The 27,692-nt window shown below is 39.0% G+C and overlaps 1 protein-coding gene across 1 annotated transcript; it reads left to right on the forward strand.

The window, feature by feature from the left end:
• Positions 1-24,743: 24,743 nt before the first annotated feature.
• Positions 24,744-25,813, forward strand: LOC102411206 (melanoma-associated antigen B16-like). The gene has a single exon (XM_006066420.3). The coding sequence runs from the start codon at positions 24,744-24,746 to the stop codon at positions 25,701-25,703; it is 960 nt and encodes a 319-aa protein (XP_006066482.3). The 3' UTR covers positions 25,704-25,813.
• The last annotated feature ends 1,879 nt before the right edge of the window (positions 25,814-27,692 follow it).

The raw sequence follows: 27,692 nt of genomic DNA on the forward strand, positions 1-27,692 counted from the left end.
CTACCAAAGTTTACTCAAACTCATGTCTATTGAGTTGGTGATGCCATCCAACCATCTCATCCTCTGTCATCCCCTTCTCCTGCTGCCTTCAATCTTTCCATCAGGGTCTTTTCAAATGAGTCAGTTCTTTACATCAGGTCGCCAAAGTATTGGAGTTTCAGCTTCAGCATCAGTCCTTCCAGTGAATATACAGGACTGATTTTCTTTAGGATTGACTGGTTAGATTTCCTTGCAGTCCAAGGGACTTTCAAGAATATTCTCCAACACCACAGTTCAAAAGCATCAATTCTTTGGCACTCAGCTTTCTTTATGGAGAAGGAAATGGCAATGCACTCTATTACTCTTGCCTGGAAAATCTCATAGACAGAGGAGCCTGGTAGGCTACAGTCCATGGGGCCGCAAAGAGTCAGACACGACTGAGTGACTTCACTTTCACTTTTCGCTTTCATGCATTGGAGGAGGAAATGGCAACCCACTCTAGTGGTCTTGCCTGGAGTATCCCAGGGACAGGGGAGCCTGGTGGGTTTCTGTCTATGCGGTCACACAGAGTCGGACACAACTGAAGCAACTTAGCAGCAGCAGCAGCAGATTTCTTTATAGTCCAACTCCTCACATCCATACATGACTACTGGAAAAACCATAGCCTTGACTAGACAGACCTTTATTGGCAAAGTAATGTCTCTGCTTTTTAATATGCTATCTAGGTTGGTCATAACTTTTCTTCAAAGGAGGAAGCATCTTTTAATTTCATGGCTGCAGTCACCATCTGCAGTGATTTTAGAGCCAAAGAAATAAGGTGTGCCACTGTTTCCACTGTTTCCCTATCTATTTGCCATGAAGTGATGGGACCAGATGCCAAGAACTTAGTTTTCTGAATGTTGAGTTTAACCCAACTTTTTCACTCCCCTATTTTACTTTCATCAAGAGGCTCTTTAGTTCTTCTTTGCTTTCTGCCATAAGAGTGGTGTCATCTGCATTTCTAAGGTTCTTGAAATTTCTCTTGGCAATCTTGATCCAGCTTGTGCTTCATCCTGCCCAGCGTTTCTCATGATGTACTCTGCATATGAGTTAAATAAGCAGGGTGACAATATACAGCCTTGACATACTCCTTTCCCAATTTGAAACCAGTCTTTTGTTCTATGTCCAATTCTAACTGTTGCTTCCTGACCTGCATACAGATTTCTCAAGAGGCAGATCAAGTGGTGTGTTATTCCCATGGTTTTAAGAATTTTCCAAACTTTGTGGTGATCCACACAGTCAGAGGCTTTGGCATAGTCAATAAAGCAGAAATAGATTTTTTTCTGGAACTCTCTTGCTTTTTCGAAGACCCAACCAATGTTGGCAATTTGAGCTCTAGTTCCTCTGCCTTTTCTGAATCAAGCTTGAACATCTAGACATTCACAGTTCATGTACTGTTGAAGCCTGGCTTGGAGAATTTTGAGCATTATTTTGCTAGTGTGGGGGATGAATGCAATTGTGCGGTAGTTTGAGCATTCTTTGGCATTGCCATTCTTGGGGATTGGAATGAAAACTGACCTTTTCCAGTCCCGTGGCCACTGCTGAGTTTTCCAAATTTGCTAGAACATTGAGTGCAGCACTTTCACAGCGTCATCTTTTAGGATTTGAAATAGCTCAACTGGAATTCCATCACCTCCACTAGCTTGGTTCATAGTGATGCTTCCTAAGGCCCACTTGACTTCACATTCCAGGATGTCTGGCTGTAGGTGGGTGATCACAGCATCATGATTATCTGGGTCGTGAAGATCTTTTTTGTACAGTTCTTCTGTGTATTCTTGCCACTTCTTAATATCTTCTGCTTCTGTTAGGTCCATACCATTTCTGTCCTTTACTGAGCCCATCTTTGCATGAAATGTTCCCTTGGTATCTCTAATTTTCTTGAAGAGATCTCTAGTCTTTCCCATTCCATTGTTTTCCTCTATTTCTTTGCACTGATCACTGAGGAAGGCTTTCTATCCCTCCTTGCTATTCTTTGGAACTCTGCATTCTAATGGGTATATCTTTCCTTTTCTCCTTTGCTTTTCACTTCTCTTCTTTTCACAGCTATTTTAAGGCCTCCTCAGACAGTCATTTTGCTTTTTTGCATTTCTTTGTTGGGGATGGTCTTGTTACCTGTCTCCTGTACAGTGTCATGAACCTCTGTCCATAGTTCTTCAGGCACTCTGTCCATCAGGTATAATCCCCTGAATCTATTTCTCCCTTCCACTGTATAATCTTAAGGGATTTGATTTAGGTTTCTTCAATTTAAGTCTGAATTTGGCAATAAGGAGTCATGATCTGAGCCACAGTCAGCTCATGGTCTTGTTTTGCTGACTGTATAGAGCTTCTCCATCTTTAGCTGCAAAGAATATAATCAATCTGATTTCAGTGTCAACCATCTAGTGGTGTCCATGTGTAGTGTCTTCTCTTTTCTTGTTGGAAGAGGGTGTTTGCTATGACCAGTGCATTCTCTTGACAGAACTCTATTAGCCTTTGCCATGCATCATTCTGTACTCCAAGTCCAAATTTGCCTGTTACTCCAGGTGTTTCTTGACTTCCTACTTTTGCATTCCAGTCCCCTATAATGAAAAGGACATTTTTTGGGGGTGTTAGTTCTAGAAGGTCTTGTAAGTCTTCATAGAACCATTCAACTTCTGCTTCAGCATTACTGATCAGGACATAGACTTGGATTACTGTGATATTGAATGGTTTGCCTTGTAAATGAACAGAGATCATTCTGTCATTTTTGAGATTGCATCCAAGTACTGCATTTCAGACTCTGTTGTTGACCATGATGGGTACTCCATTTCTTCTAAGGGATTCTTGCCCACAGTAGTAGATACAATGGTCATCTGAGTTAAATTCACCCATTCCAGTCCATTTTAGTTCACTGATTCCTAAAATGTTGATGTTCACTCTTGCCATCTCCCGTTTGACAACTTCCAGTTTGCCTTGATGCATGGACCTAACATTCCAGGTTCCTATGCAGTATTGCTCTTTACAGCATCAGGACTTTGCTTCTATCACCAGCCACATCCACAACTGGGTGTTGTTTTTGCTTTGGCTGTATCCCTTCATTCTTTCTGGAGTTATTTCTTCACTGATCTCCAGTAGCATATTTGGCACCTACTGACCTGGGGAGTTCATCTTTCAGTGTCCTATCTTTTTGCCTTTTCATACTGTTCATGGGGTTCTCAAGGCAAGAATACTGAAGTGGTTTGCCATTCCCTTCTCCAGTGGACCAAAACATTCCTAATTCAATAAAGTTCCACAGTTTACAAGGCCTTCTTATGTTTCTTCTAGTAGCAGACCTTTCTGCCTTATATACAATAAAATACTGAGGTTCATTAATTATGTTTTGTCTAAAAATAATCATGCCAATTTTAAAAGACATATTGCTCATTACAAGTAGTTAAATTGCCCAACTCTCATGATGATTAAAATTAAAATTGAAATAAATAAATGCTGGAAAGGGTGTGGAAAAAAGGGAACCCTCTTACACTGTTGGTGGGAATGCAAACTAGTACAGCCACTATGGAGAACAGTGTGGAGATTCCTTAAAAAACTGGAAACAGAACTTCCTTATGACCCAGCAATCCCACTGCTGGGCATACACACCGAGGAAGCCAGAATTGAAAGAGACACGTGTACCCCAATGTTCATCACAGCACTGTTTAGAATAGCCAGGACATGGAAGCAACGTAGATGTCCATCAGCAGATGAATGGATAAGAAAGCTGTGGTACATATACACAATGGGGTATTACTCAGCCATTAAAAAGAATACATTTGAATCAGTTCTAATGAGGTGGATGAAACTGAAGCCTATTATACAGAGTGAAGTAAGCCAGAAAGAAAAACACCAATACAGTATACTAAAGCATATATATGGAATTTAGAAAGATGGTAACTATAACCCTGTATGCGAGACAGCAAAAAAGACACAGATGTATAGAACAGTCTTTTGGACTCTGTGGGAGAGGGCAAGAGTGGGATGATTTGGAAGAATGGCATTGAAACATGTATAATATCATATAAGAAACGAATCACCAGTCCAGGTTCGATGCAAGATACAGGATGCTTTGGGCTGGTGCACTGGGATGACCCAGAGGGATGGTATGGGGAGGGAGGTGGGAGGGGGGTTCAGGATTGGGAACACATATACACCCATGGCAGATTCATGTTGATGTATGGCAAAACCAATACAATATTGTAAAGTAATTAGCCTCCAATTAAAATAAATAAAGAAATAAAAATAAAATTGAAATATAGGTTAATTATTTTTTGCTTTTAAAATATTCCTTCATTTTATTTTATTTTTAATTAAAATATTGGATAACATTTATTTGAAATTAAAAAAATACATTTTGCTATTTACTAAGTGAATAATCTTCTGAGGCAGAAAACCAAGTGGAAGAGACAAAAGTTTCCTTGGAGTCCCTTAATGAACATTGAGTTTTGCTTTTTAGAAAAAAAAATTTATTGAAGTATAGTTGATTTACAATATTGTGTTAATTTCAGGTATACAGCACAGTAATTCAGTTTTATATATACAGTTTTTTAGATTCATTTCTATTATAGATTATTATAAAATATTATGTATATTTATATAGTTACCTGTGCTATACAGTAAATATTGTTTATCTATTTCACATATACTGGTGTTTATCTATTAAGTCCATACTGCTAATTTATTCCTCTCTCCTTATCCCCTTTGGTAACCATAAGTTTGTTTTCTGTATCTTTGAGTCTGTTTCTGATTGTAAATAAGTACATTTATTTTATTTTTTAGATGCCACATAAATGATACTGTGGCTTCCCTGATAGCTCAATTGGTAAAGAATCCACGTGCAATTCAGGAGATCCCAGTTCGATTCCTGGGTAGGGAAGATCTGCTGGAGAAGGAATAGTCTACCCACTCCAGTATTCTTGGGCTTCCCTTTTGACTCAGCTGGTAAATAATCTACCTGCAATGCGGGAGACCTGGGTTTGATCCCTGGGTTGGAAAGATCCCCTGCAGAAGGGCAAGATACCCACTCCAATATTCTGGCCTGGAGGATTCCATGGGCTGTATAGTCCATGGGGTCACAAAGAGTCAGACACAACTGAGCAACTTTCACTTTCATAAATGATATTGAAAGGTTGTTGCTGAACACAAAGATGCCAGGATTCTTGGCCTCCGGAGGAGAAGAATACCATCCGGGGCCAGAGACGAGGCTTGATCGCTCAGACCTTTTGTGTAATAACGTTTTATTAAAGTATAAAGGAGATAGAGAAAGCTTCTGACAGGCATCAGAAGGGGGCAGAAAGAGTACCCTGCTGCTAGTCTTCAGCTGGATGTTATATAGTCACTAGCAGTCTGTTAATGAAAGAAAGGAATGTCTTAAAACTCAGAATGGCACCAGGCCCCTCACCCATAAGATGCATTTTGGGATAATCTTGGCACTAGATGATTCATCCCCGGGCCATAAAACGATTGACTTGAATCTTGTAGAAGGGAAGATTACCATACAAATAGTTTCGTTTATATAAATTAGGGGAACAATGTCTGAGTATAAATACTGGTTTGTCAAGTAGGTTCTGAGCCATTAGGCGGAACCAACTTGAAGACAGAGTTTGGGGTAAACGCATAGTACATAAACAGAGCTTAAGACAAACATTTCCATAAGAAAAATGCATTGGTTAACTCCAGGTTTGAAAATAATTAACTTCAGGTGAAACCAGGTGTCATTATGGCAACACAGTATTTTAAGAGAAACCTTCTTTTAAATTTGTATAGAGAAGAAAAAAAAATATCACTAGTTTGTTTCCTCCTGCTTCTTAAGAGAGATAAAAATGTCTGACACTTGCAGCCTATTTCCTCCTGCCTCTTAAGAGAGAGAAAAATATCTGACACTTGCAGCCTATTTCCTCCATTTGGAGACCCCTGGCCTTCCTGCCTGTTACCCTCTCAATATCATATTTTGTCTTTCTCTGTATCACTTGCTTCACCTAGTATGATAATCTCTGTGTCCATCCATGTTGCTGAAAATAGCACTATTTCATTTTCTTTTTATGGCTGACTACTAGTCCATTGTATGTATGTATGTGTATGTGTATATATATATATATATATATATACCACATCATATCTGCTGATGGAAACATAGATTGCTTCTATGTCATGACTATTGTAAATAGTGCTGCTGTGTACATTGAGGTACTTGTATCTTTTTGAATTAGAGTTTTCATCTTTTCATCTGGGATGATTATGCCTCCAGCTTTATTCTTTTTCTTCAAGATTGTTTTGTTAATTCTGGGTATTTTGTGGTTCCACATAAATTTTAGAATTTTTTATTCTAATTCTATGAAAAACGCCACAGGTAATTTTATAGGGATTGTGTTTAAACTGTGGATTACTTTGGGTAGTATGGCCTTTTTAACTATATTAATTTTTCCAATCCAAGAGCATAGGATATCTTTCCATTTCTTTGAATCATCTTCAAAGAAATGACACCAAAAAGGCTGTCTTTTTTTGGTGTTCTAGAAATTCTTGTAGATCTTCATAGAACTGGTCAACTTCAGCTTCTTTGGCATCAGTAGTTGGGGCATATACTTGGATTACTGTAATATTGAATGGTTACCTTGCTCATTTTGTTGTTTTAGTGATTGCACCCAAGAACTGCATTTTGAACTCTCTTGTTTACTATGTGGGCTACTCTATTTCTTCTAAGGGATTCTTGCCCACAGTAATAAATATAACAGTCATCTGAATTAAATTTGCCCATTCCCATCCATTTTAGTTCACTGATTCTTAAGATGTTCATGTTCACTCTTGCCATCTCCTGACTGACCACATCCAATTTACCTTGATTCATGGACCTAACATTCCAAATTCCTGTGCGATATTTTTCTTTATAGAATTGGCTTTACTTTCACCACCAGAAACATCCACAGCTGGGCATTGTTTCTGCTTTGGCCCAGCCTCCTCATTCTTTCTAGAACTATTAGTAATTGCCGTCTGCTTTTCCCCAGTAGCATATTGGACACCTTCCAACCTGGGGGCTCATCTTCCAATGTCATATCTTTTTGCTTTTTCATACTGTTTATGAGGTTCTTACAGCAGGAATACTATAGTGGTTGCCATTCCCTTCTCCAGTGGACCACGTTTTGTCAGAACTCTCCACTGTGACCCGTCTGTCTTGGGTGGCCTTGCATGGCATGGCTTATGGCTTCATTGAGTTACACAAGCCACTTCACCACGACAAGGCTGGTGACCAATGAAGGGGCCTGTTAGCTTTAATGAAGCTAATATTCTCTTTGCTGTCTTTTTACATTATAAACTTGACCCAAATTTAAAATGAGAAGATTTACATTACTAGTATTGTAACTTTATTAGGTTTTACATATTAGGTTTAAAGTCTTTGAAATAAATTACTTTGTTCTTATATAAGGTCAATATTAATGATATGTTAATTTGAAAATAATTTTTACCTGCTTTCATAGAGCAAAATGTTATGTGTACTGAAGAATGTTATTTTAAGTATGCTGTTTTTTACACATACTTGTAATTAAACATTTTACCTTTAACCAAAATTTGTGAGTGTATTCACTTGTATGCAGTTTCATCCAACTAGAAGGTGATACTGAACTTGACTGCCATACACAAATCTTGTTTCAGTGTGTGTGTTTCATTTTAAAGAAAAAACATACAGTGTTATGAAATTCACCATACAGTGATATTGACCTGTGTTTAAAAATAAGCATACAGTTGATTGTAGTCACATAAGATAAAACATTTTTCTGTCAAAGAGGAAAAATAGAAAATTTTATTAAGTAGGTATGCTAAAAGGGGTTTTTGAAAACTCCAAGTAAAATTTCCTTCCTTGACAAATATGATCTTTTCATAGTCACACTTTTGAGTTTCTTCATATTTTTCTTAATTTCAGTATGCACATCTCTCAGTTTGCCATCTTAAATCCTTAGTTCCATCTTTCCCTGGAGATAATGTTTCTTCTTATGATATCAATAATCATTTCCTACCTTTATTGCCCCTGGATTAAGCTACCATAATTATATAGTTGAGTTTCTTGAGAGTGCTCAAAGTTCAATATGTCTAAAGTTTTAAATCTCTCATCTGTGCAGCAAAATCTTGGCAACTTCTATTTTCTCAGACAAAACTTCTGACTCCCACCATTTGTCCCCATGGTTCATTTTGGCATGTCTCATGCCAAACACAGACTCTGGCATGTATAAGGACTCACCAACATTTGTTGAATGGATGAATAAATGAATGAATAGTTGATTTTTCAGCATTTTAGCACTACATTCAGAAATTTTTTCTCCCTGATCTGGTCTTTGTTATACCGTTTTCAAATTAGACTATGGCCCCAAAAGATCCTCCCATACCTATAAGATAAACCCTTTCTACAATTTCCCAGTGACCTTGGCATTGCTCTCCCAGCCTACCACTATCATATTTTACTAACCACAATACCTTAGTAGATTTTACTTTTCCTCCACTCCAGACTCTTATTTTCCCTCATATCTATGGAAACTATATTTTTGAAAATAGCACATAAATAATTTAAAATACTAGTTTAATCTACCTAATAACAGAGACAAGGACAATTCAATGATCTAATTTTATTAAAGTGTGCTATTATTTTTTTTAAGGAGAAACTCTGTTTTCAAATCTCATTTCTAGACCATTCACAGGATATCCAATCTTTGCTGACATGAGTGTATGTATTCTTTCCTACAAATAGATCTTAACTAATACATAATTTATATTCAGTACGTATCCAGAGATACTCAAATGAAGTTGCTTCCTCCTTGATAGTTTTTTTTTTTTGTATCTTGTATAATCTAATTCCATACCAAGCAAGGAAACTGTCAAAGAATTTATGGCAAGAAGCCAATAAGCCTCCTCCACTTAAGTAACTGTTATTCACCATCCTGAAGCACTCCTGAAACACACATATTTGTTAAGCCCAGCTAAGCTACTGAGTTGAAATATGTTGTCTTGTATAATAGATAATGAAACAGATAAGTTTTGTTGTAAAAAGTGCTTTATGCACTTACCAGTTTTCTTCAAGTCTAAATCTACAAATGACAACCTTCATGTCTCAGATTACTGAATAAGGATCCCTTTCCCTTAAAGAACATGGGAGTAGCCAGGGGAAGCAGGGCACATTGCTAAAATGGGTAGATGGTGTAACAGCTGGACAACATAACTATAAAAAATTATCTTGCTCTACTGAAGACTTTCTTGTTGCCCTGCTATTTATCCATGAAGAGTTTCCCTGTTTCTTCAAGGTCCTGGAGCTGATCAGGCTGGCTATCCTTTGTTTCACTTATCTGTGCTGGTCTTTTCTTTTCAAGCAATGTCACTTTTGTCTGAAGGTTTCCATTTTTCTAATCTTAATGAAATCAGAGCACAGTTACAAGAACCTCCTCAACCCAAAGGGTAGGATACAGTGTAAAAGCATAATACAAATTTTTATATTACGATTTTCTTTCCATTTATTGCCAATATATATATAAGTAATCAATAAATAACAAATGAGAAAAAGTATCCTAAGATCTAATTCCATGTAAGGAAATTCTCCAGAAAACAAGAAAAAGCTTATCAATCAGATAGGTATCATGTTAATTAATCTAAATGGATATGATTTTAATTCACTACTGTCAAAAACATATAAATATCAAATTTTAAAGACGGCAACTTTGTTTTCAAATGCACTGAAATTTGTGTGTCAATAAAATCAGTCACTCCTGCAAGAATATTAACTGCTTTAAATCCATTGTAAAACAAACTGAGAGTTTGAATGTGGTTATGTTTTATGTACATACTATATTTTATTACAGATTAATTGCATTATCACATTAATTATACATTACATAGCACATATTATATGTTATGTGCTGCTTTATATACATATTATAATTTTATATTATATATTAAAACATATTGGCAGTGGATCACAGTTGAAATCCATACAGTGTCTAATCAAAGCCCCAAGACTCTCAGATGGTCTGTTAGGCAAACACAGTTACTCTCAAAGACTGTCAGAATATTGCTAGTTTTATTCCATCCTACTCAAATACAAATATAATTTTAGAATATAATTTTCCCTTGGCAAAAAAGGACTCCAGGCACATTTTATCATCTTTGTTCATTGATTATTTTCATTCTCTGAGAAGTACTTGGGTTGTGGCAATCTCAATAGAGGAAACTAGGAGAAAGAACTGTTTGGTCAAAATGTGTTGTTTTATTAGCAGAAATACAGGAAAAAAATGCCTGATTTTTCTCGTGCATGAACAGATTGAATTAAAAAAAAAAAAAAGCTTTAGGATAGGAAATTTACATAAAATGAAATGTTTCAAGTAGGAAATTTAAGCAACTCAACAATAATTATTAATGTTATCAAAGTCAAAGAGTCACTAGCTTCTTCACAGTACACAAAAATTAAAATGTGCAAGTTCAGGTAGAAGCTTTCAAAAGCATTGTTTCCTTTTCCCTAAAATATTCATTTCCTAATGATATGGAGTGTGAAAGTGAAATCCAAGGACATTCTTAAGTGTATATTTTTGAACTCATGGAATCTTCATGAGCAAAGACCCACAGTGACAGTCGCCTCCCTTAAGAGTCCAGAAAGAAATCTGCCATAATAGTGGAATTTATGGAAAAGATGGTTCTGTTTTTGAAGATGTATTGATAAAATAATGTTTCTTTTTTTTAATGTTTCTTTTTTAAAAATTCAAAATAATTTCATTGATTCATATAATTAACATAAGTAGGTGTGTTATATATTATGAATCAGAAGCCACTTCTGGGTTAAGAGATTCATCAGTCAATATCCACATCCCCTTAGATGTAAAATAGCAAAGGTAGAAATTATTATCATGCTTAGAAGCTTGGGAATTTCCCTGGCCACGTTGTGCCACCATACCATCATTCTCTTTTAGGGACGTGTTTTCTCAAAGTTCTTTCCAGTACTGCTCTGTGGCTGATAGCGTCCATGCCTTGCCATGTCCCTTCACGTTTAAATCTTCCCTGCGGGTCAGTAGCTTCATGAAAAACTGCTCCTTTCTCCTTGAGGGCTTTCTCTGTTCACAGGAGGGTGCACAGCCCTCAAATGCCTCAGGCCAGAAGTAGCAGTTAAAACCTGCAGGCCCAGTCCTCAACCAATGATGGATGGAAATTGGTGAAAAATTAGCACATCTGCCTTGCCCTTTGGTTGGAATAACTCTGAGGTGAATTTTATTGCAGAGATCCACAGTGGCCATAAGCCCCAGTTACCCACAATGGTAACCTGCTCATTCACACCCACCCAGTTAGTGCTCTTCACTCTTAGTGCAGAATGTCTACCAACCTACGTGGAGGAATACACTTTTATTATATTGTAAACTTTTATTGTAAGCTCTTATATTTCAAATTTTGTCTATTTTATCATTTAGCAGTCATTTTTTTTTTCCTGACTAAAACACAGCTACTCCTCCTAGTGTTAGGCTTATTAAAATTTTTCATTACTAAGGCAACTGTACATATATTCTTGTTGCAAGAAATTCTAACAATTGTCCCCATTTGTTATTCAAAAATTCTGCTCCTTCCTCAAAGGTGAATGCATTTAACATCTGAAATATATTAATTTAAAGCAGATTGTAGGTAATCATTTTTTCATATGTAGATACACCCTAAAAATATGTGGTGCTATTTTTCACATACGTGGGTTCACTGATCCTTTTTCTTTTCAATATCCAAACCAATGTGTACTTTTACCTCAAGTAGTTTTACCTCTTCAGTTTAAAAAATATATTTATTTATTTATGTATTTGGCTTCACCAGATCTGGGTCATGGCATGTGGGAACTTTTTAATTGTGGATGTGGAGGCTAGTTCCCTGACCAGGGATCCAACCTGGGCCCTCTGCATTGGGAGCACAGTTTTAGCCACTGCATCACCAGGGAAGTCCCTTCACATCCATTCTGTTTTTAATTATTTAAATACTTTAGTCTTGGCTATGCTGGGTCCTTAAATAATTTATTCTTGGCTGTGCTGGGTCTTTGTTGCTGTGTGTAGGCTTTCTCTAACTGCAGTGAGTAGGGGCTACTCTTCAATGCGGTGCACGGGCTTCTCATTGCAGTGGCTTCTCATGTTGTGGAGCAACAGGCTGTACAGCATGCAAGCTTGACTAGCCACAGCTCCTGGGCTCTAGAGCTCAGGCTCAGTAGTTGTGGCACACGGGCTTAGTTGTTCCTCAGCATGTGGGATCTTCCTGGATCAGGGATTGAACCTGTGTCTTCTGCTTTGGCAGGCAGATTCTTTACCACTGAGCCACTAGGGAAGCCCCGTCATGCTCATTTTGAATCTTCTCATATCTTCTATGTCTCCAACCCATTTAATTTTATGATATATGGTGTATATTTATAATAACTGTTTCATTGTCCTTGACTATGCATTTTATCACCTGTATCATTTCCAGGTCAGTTTTGTTTGCTTAATTTTTTTCCTAATTATTGATTATATATCCCTACTTCTTTGTGTACCTGGTGATATGTGATTGGACGCCAGACATCATGATATTGTGATTTTTGCCTTGATCACACTTGTCCAGAACCAATGCACAGTTTGTTTGTTTTTTTTTTCCCCAATATATCATTATTCTCAAGCCCTGTTTTGTAATGAATATTAAGGTACTTAGAAACAAAATCTTATCAGTTTTTGGTTTCAAGCTTCATCTGTTGGGACTAGAACAGCATGAACCATGGCTTACCTCACTTTACTTCTGAGTTCTCTCCCTGATGCCCTATGAATGATAATGGTTTATCACTCTGACAAGAAGTGCTCCCTGGCCTGTGTGGGCACCACAGTTCTCTCTGTGTGCAGCTCTCTCCTCCCTGGTACTCTCTCTTAGGAACTCTAGCTGCATTGGCCTCTCCTGACTCCCAGCTTTATCTTATCAACTTAGAGATACCACAGGCTCCACTCGAGTGCTAGGAAGCAAGCTGGGGCAATTGTAGACTCAGAACCATTCTTTCACATTTCTCAGTGATCCCTGTTTTTCGTGGGCTGATGTCCAATATATTGAATAATGTTGTCTTATATTTTACCTACTTTTTTAGTCATTTTCAGATGAGTGGGTAAATCCTGTCCTACTTACTCCATCTTCAGCATGGTATAAGTTTTAGAAGTCATCAGTAAAATATAAATTATTGCAGCACACAGATATCATAAAAGAATAAACCATCATTCCAAAGCACGTTAAAAATTAAAATTAGAATATGAAAGACTGTGGCAAACACACAAACACATATACCGATATAATTTTAGCCTTTTGAGAATTTTATGTGAATGAAATTATAGAGTAGACTTTAAGTTTGGCTCCTTTGATTCAGCATTATTTCTTGAGATTGAGTCCCATTGTAACATGTATACTTGTCCCCTTCTTTTTTATTGTGGTACAATATGAATCACAGTCTTTATCAGTTCCTCAATGTGGGATGTTTATTTGCTTCTACTTTTTGGCCATTGGAAATTTTCTATAAACATTCAGATGCTGTTTTTGTGTGTGTGAGTAGAAGTTTTCATTTCTCTATGAAAATATACCGAAGGGGCCTTTTCAAAGTTAAGTAATAAGTTAGTTTTATTAGAACCATCTAAATGGTTTCCCAGAGAACCTGGCTCGTTTTGCATTCCCAAAGCAATGTATCAGAGATCTGATAGCTCCACATCCTCACTCAGGACTTGGTATTTTTAGTACTGTCTTTTTTTAGCTATTCTAATCGATATGTAGTGGCATCTCATAGCATTAAATTTACATTTTCTTAAAGTGTAATGATGTTTAAAGTAGTCTCATCTCCTTATTTGGCATCAATAGTCCTCTTTGGTAAGCATGTGTTCAAGTTTTATGCCAGTTTTCTAACTGAGCTCTATTACTGTTGAGTTTAGAGAGTTCTTATTTAGGGAAGAAGCCTTTTTTTTCCCAGATATCAGATTTGCAAATATTTTTCCCAGTCTTCATATTGTAATTTCTTTTTCTTAGCAGTGCTATTCACAGAACAAAAAATGTTTTAAACTTGACTAAGTCTAGCATACGTTTTATTTTATGGATTGAAGTCAAGTGTGAGAACTTTTTATGTTGGAGAGAGTGGACATGCTATGCAATTGTGGTGAGTCTATAATCTACAGTAGGAGGAAGATGACTAGATAGATTAGAGGGAACATTTTAAAATCCACCCCTTAGTTATTCCAAGTGTGACTTGGTTCAATGGATTTCTGATGCTTTACTGCAGGAATCTGAGGTGGCTCCTCAAACCACAGCTGCCATCAACCATCAATAGGGTCATTTCAATAAAGCATAAAAACTTGACTTGCTTGGGGCAGTATGATTACAGGGTGTATAATAACCACATGAAGCCTCTTTGGTGGGTAAGAACTGGCCTATTATTATTTTAGTTAATTATAAAGAATGGACTAGAAATAGAATCAAGGGGGACTTTCCTGGTAGTCCAGTGGTTAAGGCTCCATGCTTCCAGTGCAAGGGGCACTTGGGATTCTCCAGAGCTCTCCGAATATCCCCGTATACCATCACTACTGCTGCAGTTGCATCATAAGCAGAAAGCAATAAATGAGCTAACAAAGTTAAAAAGGAAGGGAAAATTCAAGCACCTCATAAGCCCTTCCTGACAGTAAGTACTTGTGTGCAGATCCTGTATATAACAAGGTTACTTTCTGAGTGTCATTTCTGTTGATCATTTTATTTATTTGGCTGCACCAGGTCTTTGTTGTGGCATGAAGGATCTTTAGTTGCAGCATGGAAACTCTTAGTTGCTGCATATAGGATCTAGTTCCCTGACCAGGGATCGTGTTGGGAGGCACAGTGCTAAATAGCTTTGAAGGAGAAAGTCCGTGGGAAAATGGTGAAGGGCCAGAAGTACCCAGGCATTTGAGTACTGATTGCTGAAGAACATTTCCTGACTTTGGCTATGCTCGGCGCCTACATTTAACAATTAAACATTAAAGACGTTGCTTGAGAAAATGGGTCATGGATAAATACATGGGTCATTAAGAATGTGCTGTTTCTTGAAGTATCTTTTACTGATTATATCCTAGCCTTGTACGTGTTCTGCTGGCTGTATGCTCTAAGCTCTTTGTTCCTTGCTCCTATAAAAAGGCTTGACTGCAGAAATAAATTTGTCAGTCCTTGCAGAGACTGTCCAAGTGTTGTTCTTTCAGGTTTGCCATTTCCAAGTCCCGGAGACATATCTCCAACAGATCGAACCTGAGCCCTCTGCATTGGGAGTGTGGAGTCTTAGCCACTGGATCACCAGGGAAGTCCCTGTTGATCTTTATAAAATGAAAGAGCACAAAGACACACATGCTAATGAATGTGAACAACAGGACCACTTCCCGAAATCAGGGTAGCTTTTGAGTAGATGGAGCTGGGTGTTTTCAGTGATTTGAAGAAAGTTGACTCCATGGAGCCCTTCCATTCTCTTATCAGCACAATGGACCTCACCTTTGTTGGGAAACTGAGTAGTGACAAGGACATGCCCAAGGCTCACCGCTCATTTACTATCCCCGTCATGATCTTCAGGAAGGACAGCTGGGCCACTGAGCAGGAAATCTGGGAAGAGATTAATGTAATGAGTGTATATGCTGAGAGGAATCACTTTTTCTACTAAGAGCCCATGAATCTAATCAACAGAGACATGATAGAAGAAAATATCTAATGTTTTAGAAGATTCTCAACAGCGATCTACATGCTATGAATACATGTGGATTCCAACAACCCATGCTGAAATCAACACAATTAAAGTCTTAGGATTTTTCAAGAGGGCCCATGATAGTTCCCATTGCCCTCCCTTCCTGCTATGAAGAGGCTCTAAGCAATGAGGGATGGATATCCGAAGCCAAAATTGTAGCCAGGGATGGCTCTACTGCCATAGCAAGTGTATATTACAAGGCCAAGTTCAACAGCTTCTCCTGACACAGATATTTCATTTGGTTTTTAAATACTAAAGTCAATGTTCTAAGCAGCTGAGGTCCAGTGAGGGCTGGAGGGAAATTTTTACATCAGCTTTGTATTCCTGATTTATGTGGTAACTTGGAGTTTTCCCTCCCTCCCTCCTTCCTTTCTTTTCCACACTTCTTCTTTTTCTTCCTTTTCTCATCTCTCCATCCCTACTTCCCTTATAACCTTACTTTCTTCTTTCATTTATTTTTCCAGTACTGTTCTTTTTACACAAGGTTTAAATAGCCCTTTAGAATCTATATTTATGTATGATTTTGGTTACATGTTTATGTTTTCTGTCATGATTGAATAGGAGTTTTGTGATTCTATAAAACAATATTTGCAGTCCAGAACAGGATAACCTGGTACTGCAATCCATGTTTCTTAGGAAATCTGAAAGAACTCAGTAGTAAAGTCATTTCCCCCAAGAAATTTATATAAATAAATTAAATACTGGTCAATTCTTACCTTTCCTAATGATTTTTAAAGTCATTTTGTAAAACCAAGGATATCTATTTGTATTTAGTTATAAAGAATATTGGAGAAATTAAATCTTTATTAGATACCAAGTTCATTGGTTCATTTATCTCCAAAACATTCAGTGTCTGCTCTTTGGGAGACACTGTGCCATTGCTTGAGTTGCTCAGATTTTTTGTGTGTAGACATTGTAAAAGGTGAGATAGCAGGGTACACAAAGAGGGACAATTTTAAAAAAAGAGTTAGGAGGCATATGTGTGCATGCTCAATCATGTCTGACTCTTTGTGACCCCATGGACCTCTGTCCATGTAATTCTCCAGGAAAAAATACTGGAGTGAGTTGCCATTGCCTTCTCCAGGGGATCTTCCCAACCTGGGGATTGAACATGAGTCTCCTGTATTGCAGGCAGATTCTTTACCATTTGAGCCACCAGGGAAGCCTACTATTAAGAGATATTTCTAAGTATAAAGACAGGTCACCTTAAAAAAGTATTAGCAGATACCTGCTTGACTTTATCTTATAATCTATAGACAATGCATTAGAATGTGTAACGAATCCATACATCTTTTCCAAAGGAATACCCAAGACAGAAGTAGCAATAAATTTATAAATGACAATCATCAATCAGATGAAATAATTTAGGTGAAGCTTTTCTCTCTTGAAGAGATGGGTCTGGGCAAGTGGTCAGGAAGGAAATACAATGTGTTTTTAACTTTGCATGAAAAATAATGTTCAGTTCCATGCTGCTCACCATAGTTCTGTTTTTGCCACATAAACCCTCTACTTCAAATTCCTGTCCGAATGCTGTATTAAAACTCCACTTCTGACCTTTGTTTGGAATCTGTTACTTTTGTTGCCACCTCCTGTTCACTATCCTCTGAAGCTTCTAGTTCTTTCTCACTGTCCCCTGACACTTCGGTTGCCCTCACGCTGTCCCCTGAAGCCTCAACTACCTTCCCACTGTCCCCAGAAGTTGCAATATCTTTCCCGTGGTCCTTCTAGCTCTGGTTGCTCAGTGGCCACAGAAAGCTGCCAGTGCTTTTCAGTGAATCATGCCATTTTCCTTGTACTACTTTTACTGATGCAGTAGGGATATCAAGGCAAACACACTGCTTTCCTTAGAGAAAGACCATTCCCTTCACTTTGAAATCAATATCCTCACTCAGTTGCTCTTTAAGTTCTTTCCAAGCATAACTAATGTTTGGCATTTCAGTTGAGCACTGCAGGATCATCACCATAAAGTCCACACCTGAGTTGATTAAGGAACGCTGGAAGAATAAATGGGATTCTATTCCCATCACATCTGGACACTCTGGCATGTACTGCATCTAGGTCAGTAATGACCTCTTGGTTCTCAGTGTGTCTGTAATCAACAAGCTATTCCCTGGTGGCTCTTCTCTGGAACAATATAATCCAGAGAATATAATTTCAGGAGGTGCAGAGCAATGCAAGTCAGCATGAGTGATGATGTAGTGCAAGGTGAAATGAACAGATCATTGGCTTAGATAGCATTCTCCCAATACAACACCAAGTCCCAGTTGTCACATTTTGAAAGTGAAGGTCCCAAAAGAAAAAAACTGCATGTGTAACATGGGGAAGAAGAGCTGGCATTTCTTCTATCCAGCTCATATCATCTCATGTACTTCTATTACTGACCTGATAGATATCCCCAGACTTCTCATTCTTTCTCCTCCAGACTTGATGCACTCAGTGACCATTGCTGCCAGATCACTTCTTGATAGAACAAAGATTTTGTTTGTTCCTTCTTTTATATAAGATCTATATGACCAATAGTTTTATAAGTGTTCTTAATCACAAAAGAAACAGAAATAAGTGATAATAGTTTAAAATAGTGTATAAAATATAGGTGCAGATAATTAAAGTTTTTTAAGAGAAAGCTAAAAGTATTTTATAACAATACCTCAGCAAAAAGTGGCCACAAGGAAAGGTTTTGGCCTATAGAAAACTTATCTTAATGATTTAAAGATATGATATTGATAGAATGAGAAAATTACCATTCTGTAGCTGGTAGTGGAGAATGGAGAATGGTCATAATTATCAGAGTGTGAAGATCATAAAAAAGGAAGACACAGACATTATATAACTCCTAGAGGGAATGGCAGACCACTCTAGTATTCCTGTATGAAGAACCCCATGAACACGAGCAGTATGAAAAGGCAGAAAGATATGACACCAGAAGATGAGCCCCCCCAGGTCAGAAGGTGTCCACTATGCTACTGGGAAAGAATAGAGGGCAATTACTAATAGTTCCAGAAAGAATGAAGTGGCTGGGCCAAATTGGAAATGACACTTAGTTGTGGATGTGTCTGGTGTTGAAAGTAAAGTCCAATGCTATAAAGAACAATACTGCATAGGAATCTGGAATGTTAGGTCTATAAATCGAGGTAAATTGAAGGTGGTCAAACAGGAGATTGCAAGAGTGAACATCAACATCTTAGTAATCAATGAACTAAAATGGAGGGAAATGGGCAAACTTAATTCAGATAACCATTATATCTACTACTATGAGCAAGAATCTCTTAGAAGAAATGTAGTAGTCTTCATAGTCAGCAAGAATCTGAAATGCAGTACTTGGGTGCAATCTCAAAAACAACAGAATGATCTCGATTTGTTTCCAAGGCAAACTATTGAATATCACACTAATCCAAGGCTATGCCCCAACCACTGATGCTGAAGAAGCTGCAGTTGACCAATTATATGAAGACCTATAAGACCTTCTAGAACTAAAACCAAAAATGACATCCTTTTTCATTAGAGGAGATTGGAATGCAAATGTAGGAAATCCAGAGATACATGGAGTAACAGGCAAGTTTGACCTTGGAGTACAAAATGAAGCAGGGAAAAGGCTAACAGAGTTTTCCAACAGAACTCACTGGTCATAGCAAACCCCTCTTCCAACAACACAAGAGACAACTCTATACATGGACATCACCAACTGGTCAATACTGAAATCAGATTGATTATATTCTTTGCAGCCAAAGATGGAGAAGCTCTATACAGTCAGCAAAAACAAGACCAGGAGCTGACTATGGCTCAGATCATCAGCTGCTTATTGCAAAATTCAGGCCTAAATTGAAGAAATTAGGGAAAACCACTAGGCCATAGAGGTGACAAATAGATTCAAAGGTTAGATTTAGAAGACAGAGTGCCTGAAGAACTACGAACAGAGGTTCATAACATTGTACGGGAGGCAGTAATCAAAACCATCCCAAAGAAAAAGAAATGAAAGAAGGCAAAGTGGTTGTCTGAGGAGGCTTTACAAATAGCTGAGGAAAAATGAGAAGCAAAAAGCAAGGGAGAAAGCGAAAAATATACCCAACTGAATGCAGAGTTCCAAAGAATAGCAAGGAGAGATAAAAAGGCCTTCTTCAATGAAAAATGCAAAGATGTAGAGGAAAATAATTAAATGGGAAAGACTAGAGATCTGTTCAAGAAAGTTGGAGATATCAAAAGAACATTTCATGCAAGGATGGGCACAATAAAGGACAGAAATAATAAGGACCTAATAGAGGCAAAAGAGATTAAGAAGAGGTGGCAAGAACACACAGAAGAACTGTATTAAAAAGGTCGTAATGACCAGGATAACCACAGTGGTGTGATTACTCACCTAGAGCTAGACATCCTAGAATGTGAAGTCAAGTGGACCTTAGGAAGCATTACTACAAACAAAGCTACCGGAGGTGATGGAATTCCAGTTGAGCTATTTCAAATCCTAAAATGTTGGTGTTAAAATGCTGCACTCAATATATCAGAAAATTTGGAAAACTCAGCAGTGGCCACAGAACTGGAAAAGATAAGTTTTCATTCCAATCCCAAAGAAGGGCAATGTCAAAGAATGTTCAAACTACCACACAGTTGCGCTCATTTCACATGCTAGTAAGGTTATGTTCAAAATCCTTCAGGCTAAGCTTCAGGCAGTACATGAACCGAGAACTTCCAGATGTACAAGCTGGGTTTAAGAAAGGCAGAGGAACTAGAGATCAAATTGCCAACATCCGTTGGATCATAGAGAAAGCAAGGGAATTCCAGGAGAACATCTACTTCTGCTTAATTGACTACGCTAAAGCCTTTGACTGTGTGGATCAAAACAAACTGTGGAAAATTCTTAAAGAGATGAGAATACCAGACCACCTTACTTGTCTCCTGAGAAACCTGTGTGTGGGTCAAGAAGCAACAGTTAGAACCTTACATGGAACAATGGACTGGTTCAAAATTGGGAAAGAAATATATCAAGGCTGTATATTGTCACCCTGTTTATTTAACTTATATGCAGGGTACATCATGTGAAATGCTTGCTGGATGAATCACAAGCTGGAATCAAGACTGATGGGAGAAATATCAACAACCTCAGATATGCAGATGATACCACTCTAATGGCAGAAAGTGAAGAGGAACTATAAAGCCTCTTGATGAGCATGAAAGAGGAGACTAAAAAAGCTGGCTTGAAACTCAACGTTCAGAAAACTAAGATCATGGCATCCAGCCCCATCACTTCATGGCAAATAGATGGGGAAAACATGGAAACAGTGACAGTTTTTATCTTCTTGCCTTCCAAAATCACTGAAGATTGTGACTCCAGCCATGAAATTAAAAGATGCTTGCTCCTTGGAAGGAAAGCTATGACAAACCTAGATAGCATATTAAAAGGCAAAGACATCACTTTGCTAACAAAAGGCCAGTATAATGAAAGATATTATTTTCCCCATAGTCATGTACAGATGTGAGAATTGGACCATAAAGAAGGCTGAACACTGAAGAATTGATGCCTTCAAATTGTGGTGCTAGAGAAGACTCTTGAGCATCCCTTGGACCACAAGGGAATAAAACAAGTCAGTCCTAAAGGAAATCAACCCTGAATATTCATTGGAAGGACCCATGCTGAAGTTGAAGCTCCAATATTTTGGCTGCCTGATGCAAAGAGCCAACTTGCTGGAAAATACCCTGATGCTGGGAAACATGGTAGGCAAAAGGAGAAGAGGGTAACAGAGGATAAGATGGTTAGATGGCTTAAACTCTGGGACATAGTGAAGAACAGGGAAGCCTGGTGTGATGCAGTCCATGAGGTTATAAAGAGTTCAACACAACTTAGCAACTGAACAACAACTCCCAATGGAAATATAATACCATTTGGGGTGTGCTCTTGCAAAAAAACAAACATATTGGCAAAAAAAATATTGATCTAATCAGACTTATACATATAACTATTGATGATGGTTATTATAAGTGTCAGGGAAATAGGGTTCATAGTACTGTTTTGTGTACTATACTAAATGGCAGAGAATTTATATGTGAAATGACTTATTATAAAGATCATGCCTTTAACTTTGAACACCCAAGGGAAAGGCTATTTTTCAGCAAAACAAAGTGCAGAGTAGGCCCATGATAAATATAAAATTGAAATCAGCAATCACAATCTGAAATACCAAGCCAAAGCCACATAGTTTGCATCAGATCTAGAGGCTACTTGCACCATATAATCAGAGAAAACTAATCAGCATGTTATGTAAACTTTTCCAAATCACACAAAAATATTTGAAATTACTCCACACATTCTAACAAGCAGGCTCTCCTTGATACAAAAACAAAGTAGATGAGGAGATTCAAGAAAATATTTAAGCCATTGTTTTAAAGTGGACTAGAAAACAAAGCTACAACAATAAGAATAGAAAAATAAAGCAGAAGTATAAAAATGCAAATAAAGAGAGAATATTTATCATCTGCATATGATTTCTGTATATAGGGATGTGAACAACCTCACAAAACAGGGGCTTTCAAATTCATTAATCTCAGTCCCTCCATGTACAAAGCACACTTTTTAGTGGATAAAGTATGAAAGAGGCTGTCTTACTGGTAAAAGCAGAAACAGATGGCCATCACTTTTCTCTGACAGCCCACCCCCCAACCTGGCCCCTGCCTGCCTTGTGCTCCAACTTCCCCTTTTTCCATTGAGGCTGGAACGTGACTCCTTCCAAGCACTGCAAGGACTGCAGTAAGTGAACTCATCAAGGCTTTGCTGGAATCAGACGTTTCCCAGGAGGCCTTACGTCATGAAAAACGAGCCAAAAAGGAGAACTCCATGAATGAGAGCACAGGAGAACAACAACAAATAAAGGGGGATCACACGCAGATGGGCTAGTGGCTGCTTTTCACCCTAAAAGCCCCGGTCAAGGCTGTCTGGCTGAGACATGCCCTCAGTTACTCTTCGGGGTTCTCAGTGGCAAGACAACCTTGACAATGAGGGTCAAGACATCAGCTCAACAGAAGGAGGCATCAGGGGCTTGGCAGCACCCAATGTGAGGACTGCATACAAGACCTGCAGTCACCTCTGCTCCGAAACTGAGTGCAGGGTGTGCAGTGCCCACCCCTGCTGGTGGCCCTGGTGACCCCAGGGCAGGGGTCACAGGAAGTCATGGCCCCTGACTTGCGCCTGCAGAGAGCGAGGCTATGAGAGCTTGAATCTGAGGTGCGGACTCCTGTCAGCAACCGGAGGAACCCCAGGTGCTGTCAGGTGTCAGGTGAGCCTCTAAATGAGGACTGAGGGGATCTCCTACCCCAGAAAGGAGTGCACCCACCTGATGAGAGCTCCACCCCAACCCCGGGAGACCCAAGCAGGTTCAGGCTGAGCTACCACACGCTTCCTGTTTGGCAGTCTGATTGAGGTGGTGGCCTTTGTGCATGGGGCGCAGAGACCCTGACCTACAGGTCCAAAAGCAGTTCCCTGAGTGAGTCTTGTGGGGACCCACACACCCAGCCCCTCAACCCCACCCCCCACTCCCCAGAATAGCAATGAATCACTGAGCCTTTGCAGGACTATTGGCCCTGGGAGGCCCCCAGCAGGGGGTGGCTGGAAGTGCTGCTGATTTGCTTGGCCGTTGTAGTCTGAGGGAGTGGAAGCCTTAGTCTGGGGCAGGTGGTGTCATGTCACCACAGGACGGCATCTCAGACTATGCAGGAATCCCGACGAGGACCCCAAGTGATTTCTTAGGGAATCCTCTGACCCCAGGAAAGATGTTGTGCACAGTGTCTGCTCCTCTTGTCAGCTCTCCATGTCCTGTCATGAGGTTCTCCTCACTTCCATTTTGAGGTTTCACCTAGATGAAGCCTTGATTGGAGGGGGGCCTCAAGCAGTAGATAGAGCAGGCACATTACCAACCAGAATCCAGTTTGAGAAGCAGATGTGAGAATTGTGGGACTAATCAACCCAAGATGGAGGGGACTTCAAAGAGTCCTTCCCCTGTTATCAGCCCTAAGAAGCTCAGGGAGTTATATAGGCAGAGGCCACCCCTTTTTTCCTCTAGCTTTTGCTATTGGCAGAGGGAAGCCCTTGTGGAGGTTGATGGAGTGTCTTTCCGCAGTTTATCCTGGAGTAACTCAGAATCATAAGGCATTCTTGTATGCAGAGGGATTGACATCAGTTTGCAGAATGGTCAGACCTAAAGCCCCACCAATAGTCAAGACAAGGACCCTTAATGATAACTGAAGGAAAGTGGACCTCAGTAGAGTCAGGATCACAAAAAGTGCAACCCTGCTCCACTGTCACTGCTGAGAGTCTACAGACAGGGCTTTCAGGTGCCCTAATGCTCTTCTCCAGATCTCAGTAGGTGGAGGTTTTGTTCTGAGGAAGATTCCCATACTAGCATAAAAAGACATTCCAGGAATTGCCTGGATTTAAAGCAAGGCAAATGGGTGAGAATGCAGAGGACACTGAAATCATACTGATAATGTGCATAGAATCTAGCTCTGCTGTCTACTCTGAGAAAACTCAGCTTGGATTTCTCAAGGAGGTAACACCACACTTGCCTCTCAATTGTCTTAGGGGATGTGATTTTGGTCTTAAAGGGACAGCCTTATCTTAGTATGAAGGAGGTGACCAAATCCTTGTCCAATGGCAAAGTGATGACCTGAGGAAGGACTAACAGAACCACACTCTTGAAGTGGCTCTACAGAGGCCATTCACAGTTTTCTATTATGATCCCTGAGAATTATCCACTTGGGTTGGCTGACTGCACCCTGAGGAATATTCACACTTCCTCCTTCATGTGTTTGGAGACTTATTCGCCACCAGGTCAAGAGACCCATGAAGCCATTTAGCACTGTTGTTAGAAGTCCACTGGAGGCAGCTTTTATCTGAGCCAGCACAGTGGAGCTTACCAGCTGAGGCCATTCACATCTGCTTTCTTTCACTTAGGTGGTGATTCCCCTTTGTTCTCCTTCTTGACAATACTCTTGTCTGTTACCAGCAAGAGTCATCATGCCTCAGCATCCAGAGAGTCCACGATGCTCCCATGATCAATGCCTTTGGACCTGCATCAAGTCTCAGTCCCTGGAGGTTGCACAGGTCTCCAAGGCACTGGAGGAGACCCATCTCCCCTCCCATCTTCTAATGCCTGGCCATTTGAAGGAGTGTCCCGGTGCTGGTATTCCCAGTACTCCTGAAGGTTGTCAGAGTTTCTGTGCATCTTCCACTGCCATTACAGCCACCTCATCCATCAAATCAGAAGAGGGCTACATGATCCGGGAAGAAGAGAGTAGTCCAGGCACTTTACTGGCTCTGCTAGACCCCAGGAGTGTGCCTATATATGCTCTAGATGAGGAAGTGAATTTGCTGGTGAATTTCCTGCTGCTTAAGTATCAAATGAAAGAGCCGATAACAAAGGCAGATACGTTGAAGATTATCATCAACAAGTGTGAAGTCCACTTCCTTGAGATCTTCCTGAGAGCCTCTGAATGCATGGAGATGCTCTTTGGCCTTGATCTGATGGAAGTGGATCATACCAATCACTGCTATCGCCGCCTCATCAAATTGGGCCTCACCTATAATGGGATAAAGCACAGTGAAGGGAGCCTGCCCAAGACCGACATCCTGATACTTATCCTGAATGTGATCTTCATGAAGGGCAACCGTGCCACCGAAGACAAAGCCTGGGAAGTTCTTAATGTGACTGGAATATATTCTGGGATGAATCATTTCATCTTTGGGGAGCCCAGGAAGCTAATCACTGAAGATCTTGTGAAGGAAAAATATCTGGAATACTGGCAAGTGGCCAACACTGATCCTGCAGGATCTGAGTTCCTGTTGACTCCCAGAGCTCATGCTGAAACCACCAATATTAAGATCCTGGAGTTTCTGGCCAAAGTTAATGGGACTGACCCAAGTTCTTTCACATCTCAGTATGAGGATGCTCTGCAAGATGAAGAAGAGAGAGCCTGAGTCATAAGTTGCCACTACAAGTTCTAGTGCCAAGGCTAGCAGCTTCTCCAACAGCTAGATGAGTCAGGGATAGTTTCTTCATGCATTGTTGGAAAAGGCAGTTAGTGTTTGTAGAATTTATCTCTGAGGTGGGGCTGAAAGGAAGACCATATTTATGCCTATGTCTTCCTATTTTGTATGTTTAATTTTTTAATTTATTATTTATTTATTTATTTTGGTCTCATTAGTTATCTATTTTTTGATGTATGTACTATTCAAATATTGTTTCTTTTGTTTATTTTTTAAATGAATTTTTATTATTTCTTTGGCCACACTGCATAGCATGTGGGATCTTCTTTCTCTTACTATGAATCGAACCCATGCCCTTGTGATGGAAGCATGGAGTCTTAACCACCAGGATACCAGGAAAGTCCCTGCTGTTTCTTTCAATATAGATTTATTTGCCTTCAAAATCTTCAAGTTTTTGAATGATACTGGTCATACATTTAATGTTATAAGGAGGTTTAAAGAGTTTTGTTGTTTCATAGAACAAATTGTGAAACTGTCTTACTTTGTCACCTGTAATAAGAATATGGCATTGCTATACACACTTTCTTAGACATGTGATGGATCAGTATTAAGATAGTTTGGATCAATAAGGAAAGAGAACAAAGTCTAAAGATATTAAGGCATTCTTATCCCTTTTAGTTCTTGTTTTGTAAAAGTAAATGAAATGTACATGAATTTTCTAGTTCTTTCAACAGTGTGTAAGAAATAAATGTTAATAAATTGGACCTCACACTCACTGAATCATTTATTCCCCCAACCTTCAGTGACAACCTACTCTTCGTAAAGCATAGCTTTAATACTGGGAATGTGAAGTACTCAGGACCTACCCATGGAGTTTAACATATAAAAACAGTAATCTTTTAAGGACAGTGGTGGAATCTTATTTTCTAAACAACTAGTAAAATGAAGGAGTCAGTGGGTAGAGGTGGGCAATCCTATGAGATTGTCAAAGTGTTACTGCAATTAGATGTGGTAACTTGGAACGTTGGGAAACTTCAGGTCCTTTAGTAGGAGTTAATTTTACATGAAACTGGATGATGGGCTACCCAGAAGTCACTGGGTTAACAATTGGCCATCACCTGGAAGGGCCAGTGCTCACTTCATTCAAAGGGAATTTCAATTAAGTTGTGTTCAGTGTGATTTGGAAAATAAATAAGAATTAAAGTTTCGGTAGGGGTAAAATGAATGAAAATGTGTAACAAAGTGGCATGGAAGGAGCAGGAGAGAAAAAGTAGTTTTCCCTCTTGGTCCTTCCCTTGTAAGAAAAAGATAAACATCAGAAAAACAAATTCAGTGTTTGTGTTGGAGCATCACAAATATATGAGACTCAAAGAAATGACAAGAGCAGAAAGCTTTTGTATCTTTCAGACAAAGAAACTATAAATTTGTGTTTCTGGTTGAATTGACATAACAATGGGATTTGGACTAGGGGTAGTAAGTCTTGAAGAAGAAACAGGGTTTGTTTATACATCCTTCTTGGCCCTAAAATTTTGTGTCTCATGGTAAAATGTCTTCTATCCTCTTGGAACAGGAAGCATGCCTTTCTTAGGAAGATTTATCTCCTGCTTTCAGGGGAACAAACGAGGGTCACAGTCCTTCTTTCATCAACTGTTTTTCAGGTACCTTCAATTTAAAGCAACCTATGTGCAGAGTGGCATTTTTGAGGTGACAGACAGTAATCTCTCCTTATTTATGATTTCAGTTATTTGTGGTCAACCATGGTCCAAAAAAAAAAAAAAAGATTAAGTAGAAAATGCTAAAAGTAAGTAATTCATTAGCTTTTTCCCCTGGATATTAAATATTTATTGATCAACTATTATATATCATGAACATATAAGAAATGCTTGGGATAACATAAACTGATAAACATGATTGACTACTTGTTTTTAAAATGTTACACCCAAACGGACTAAATACATCAGATGGTTTCACACCAGTGCG

This window comes from Bubalus bubalis, chromosome X, assembly GCF_019923935.1.
Source record: "Bubalus bubalis isolate 160015118507 breed Murrah chromosome X, NDDB_SH_1, whole genome shotgun sequence".
NCBI classification, from domain to species: Eukaryota; Metazoa; Chordata; class Mammalia; order Artiodactyla; family Bovidae; genus Bubalus; species Bubalus bubalis.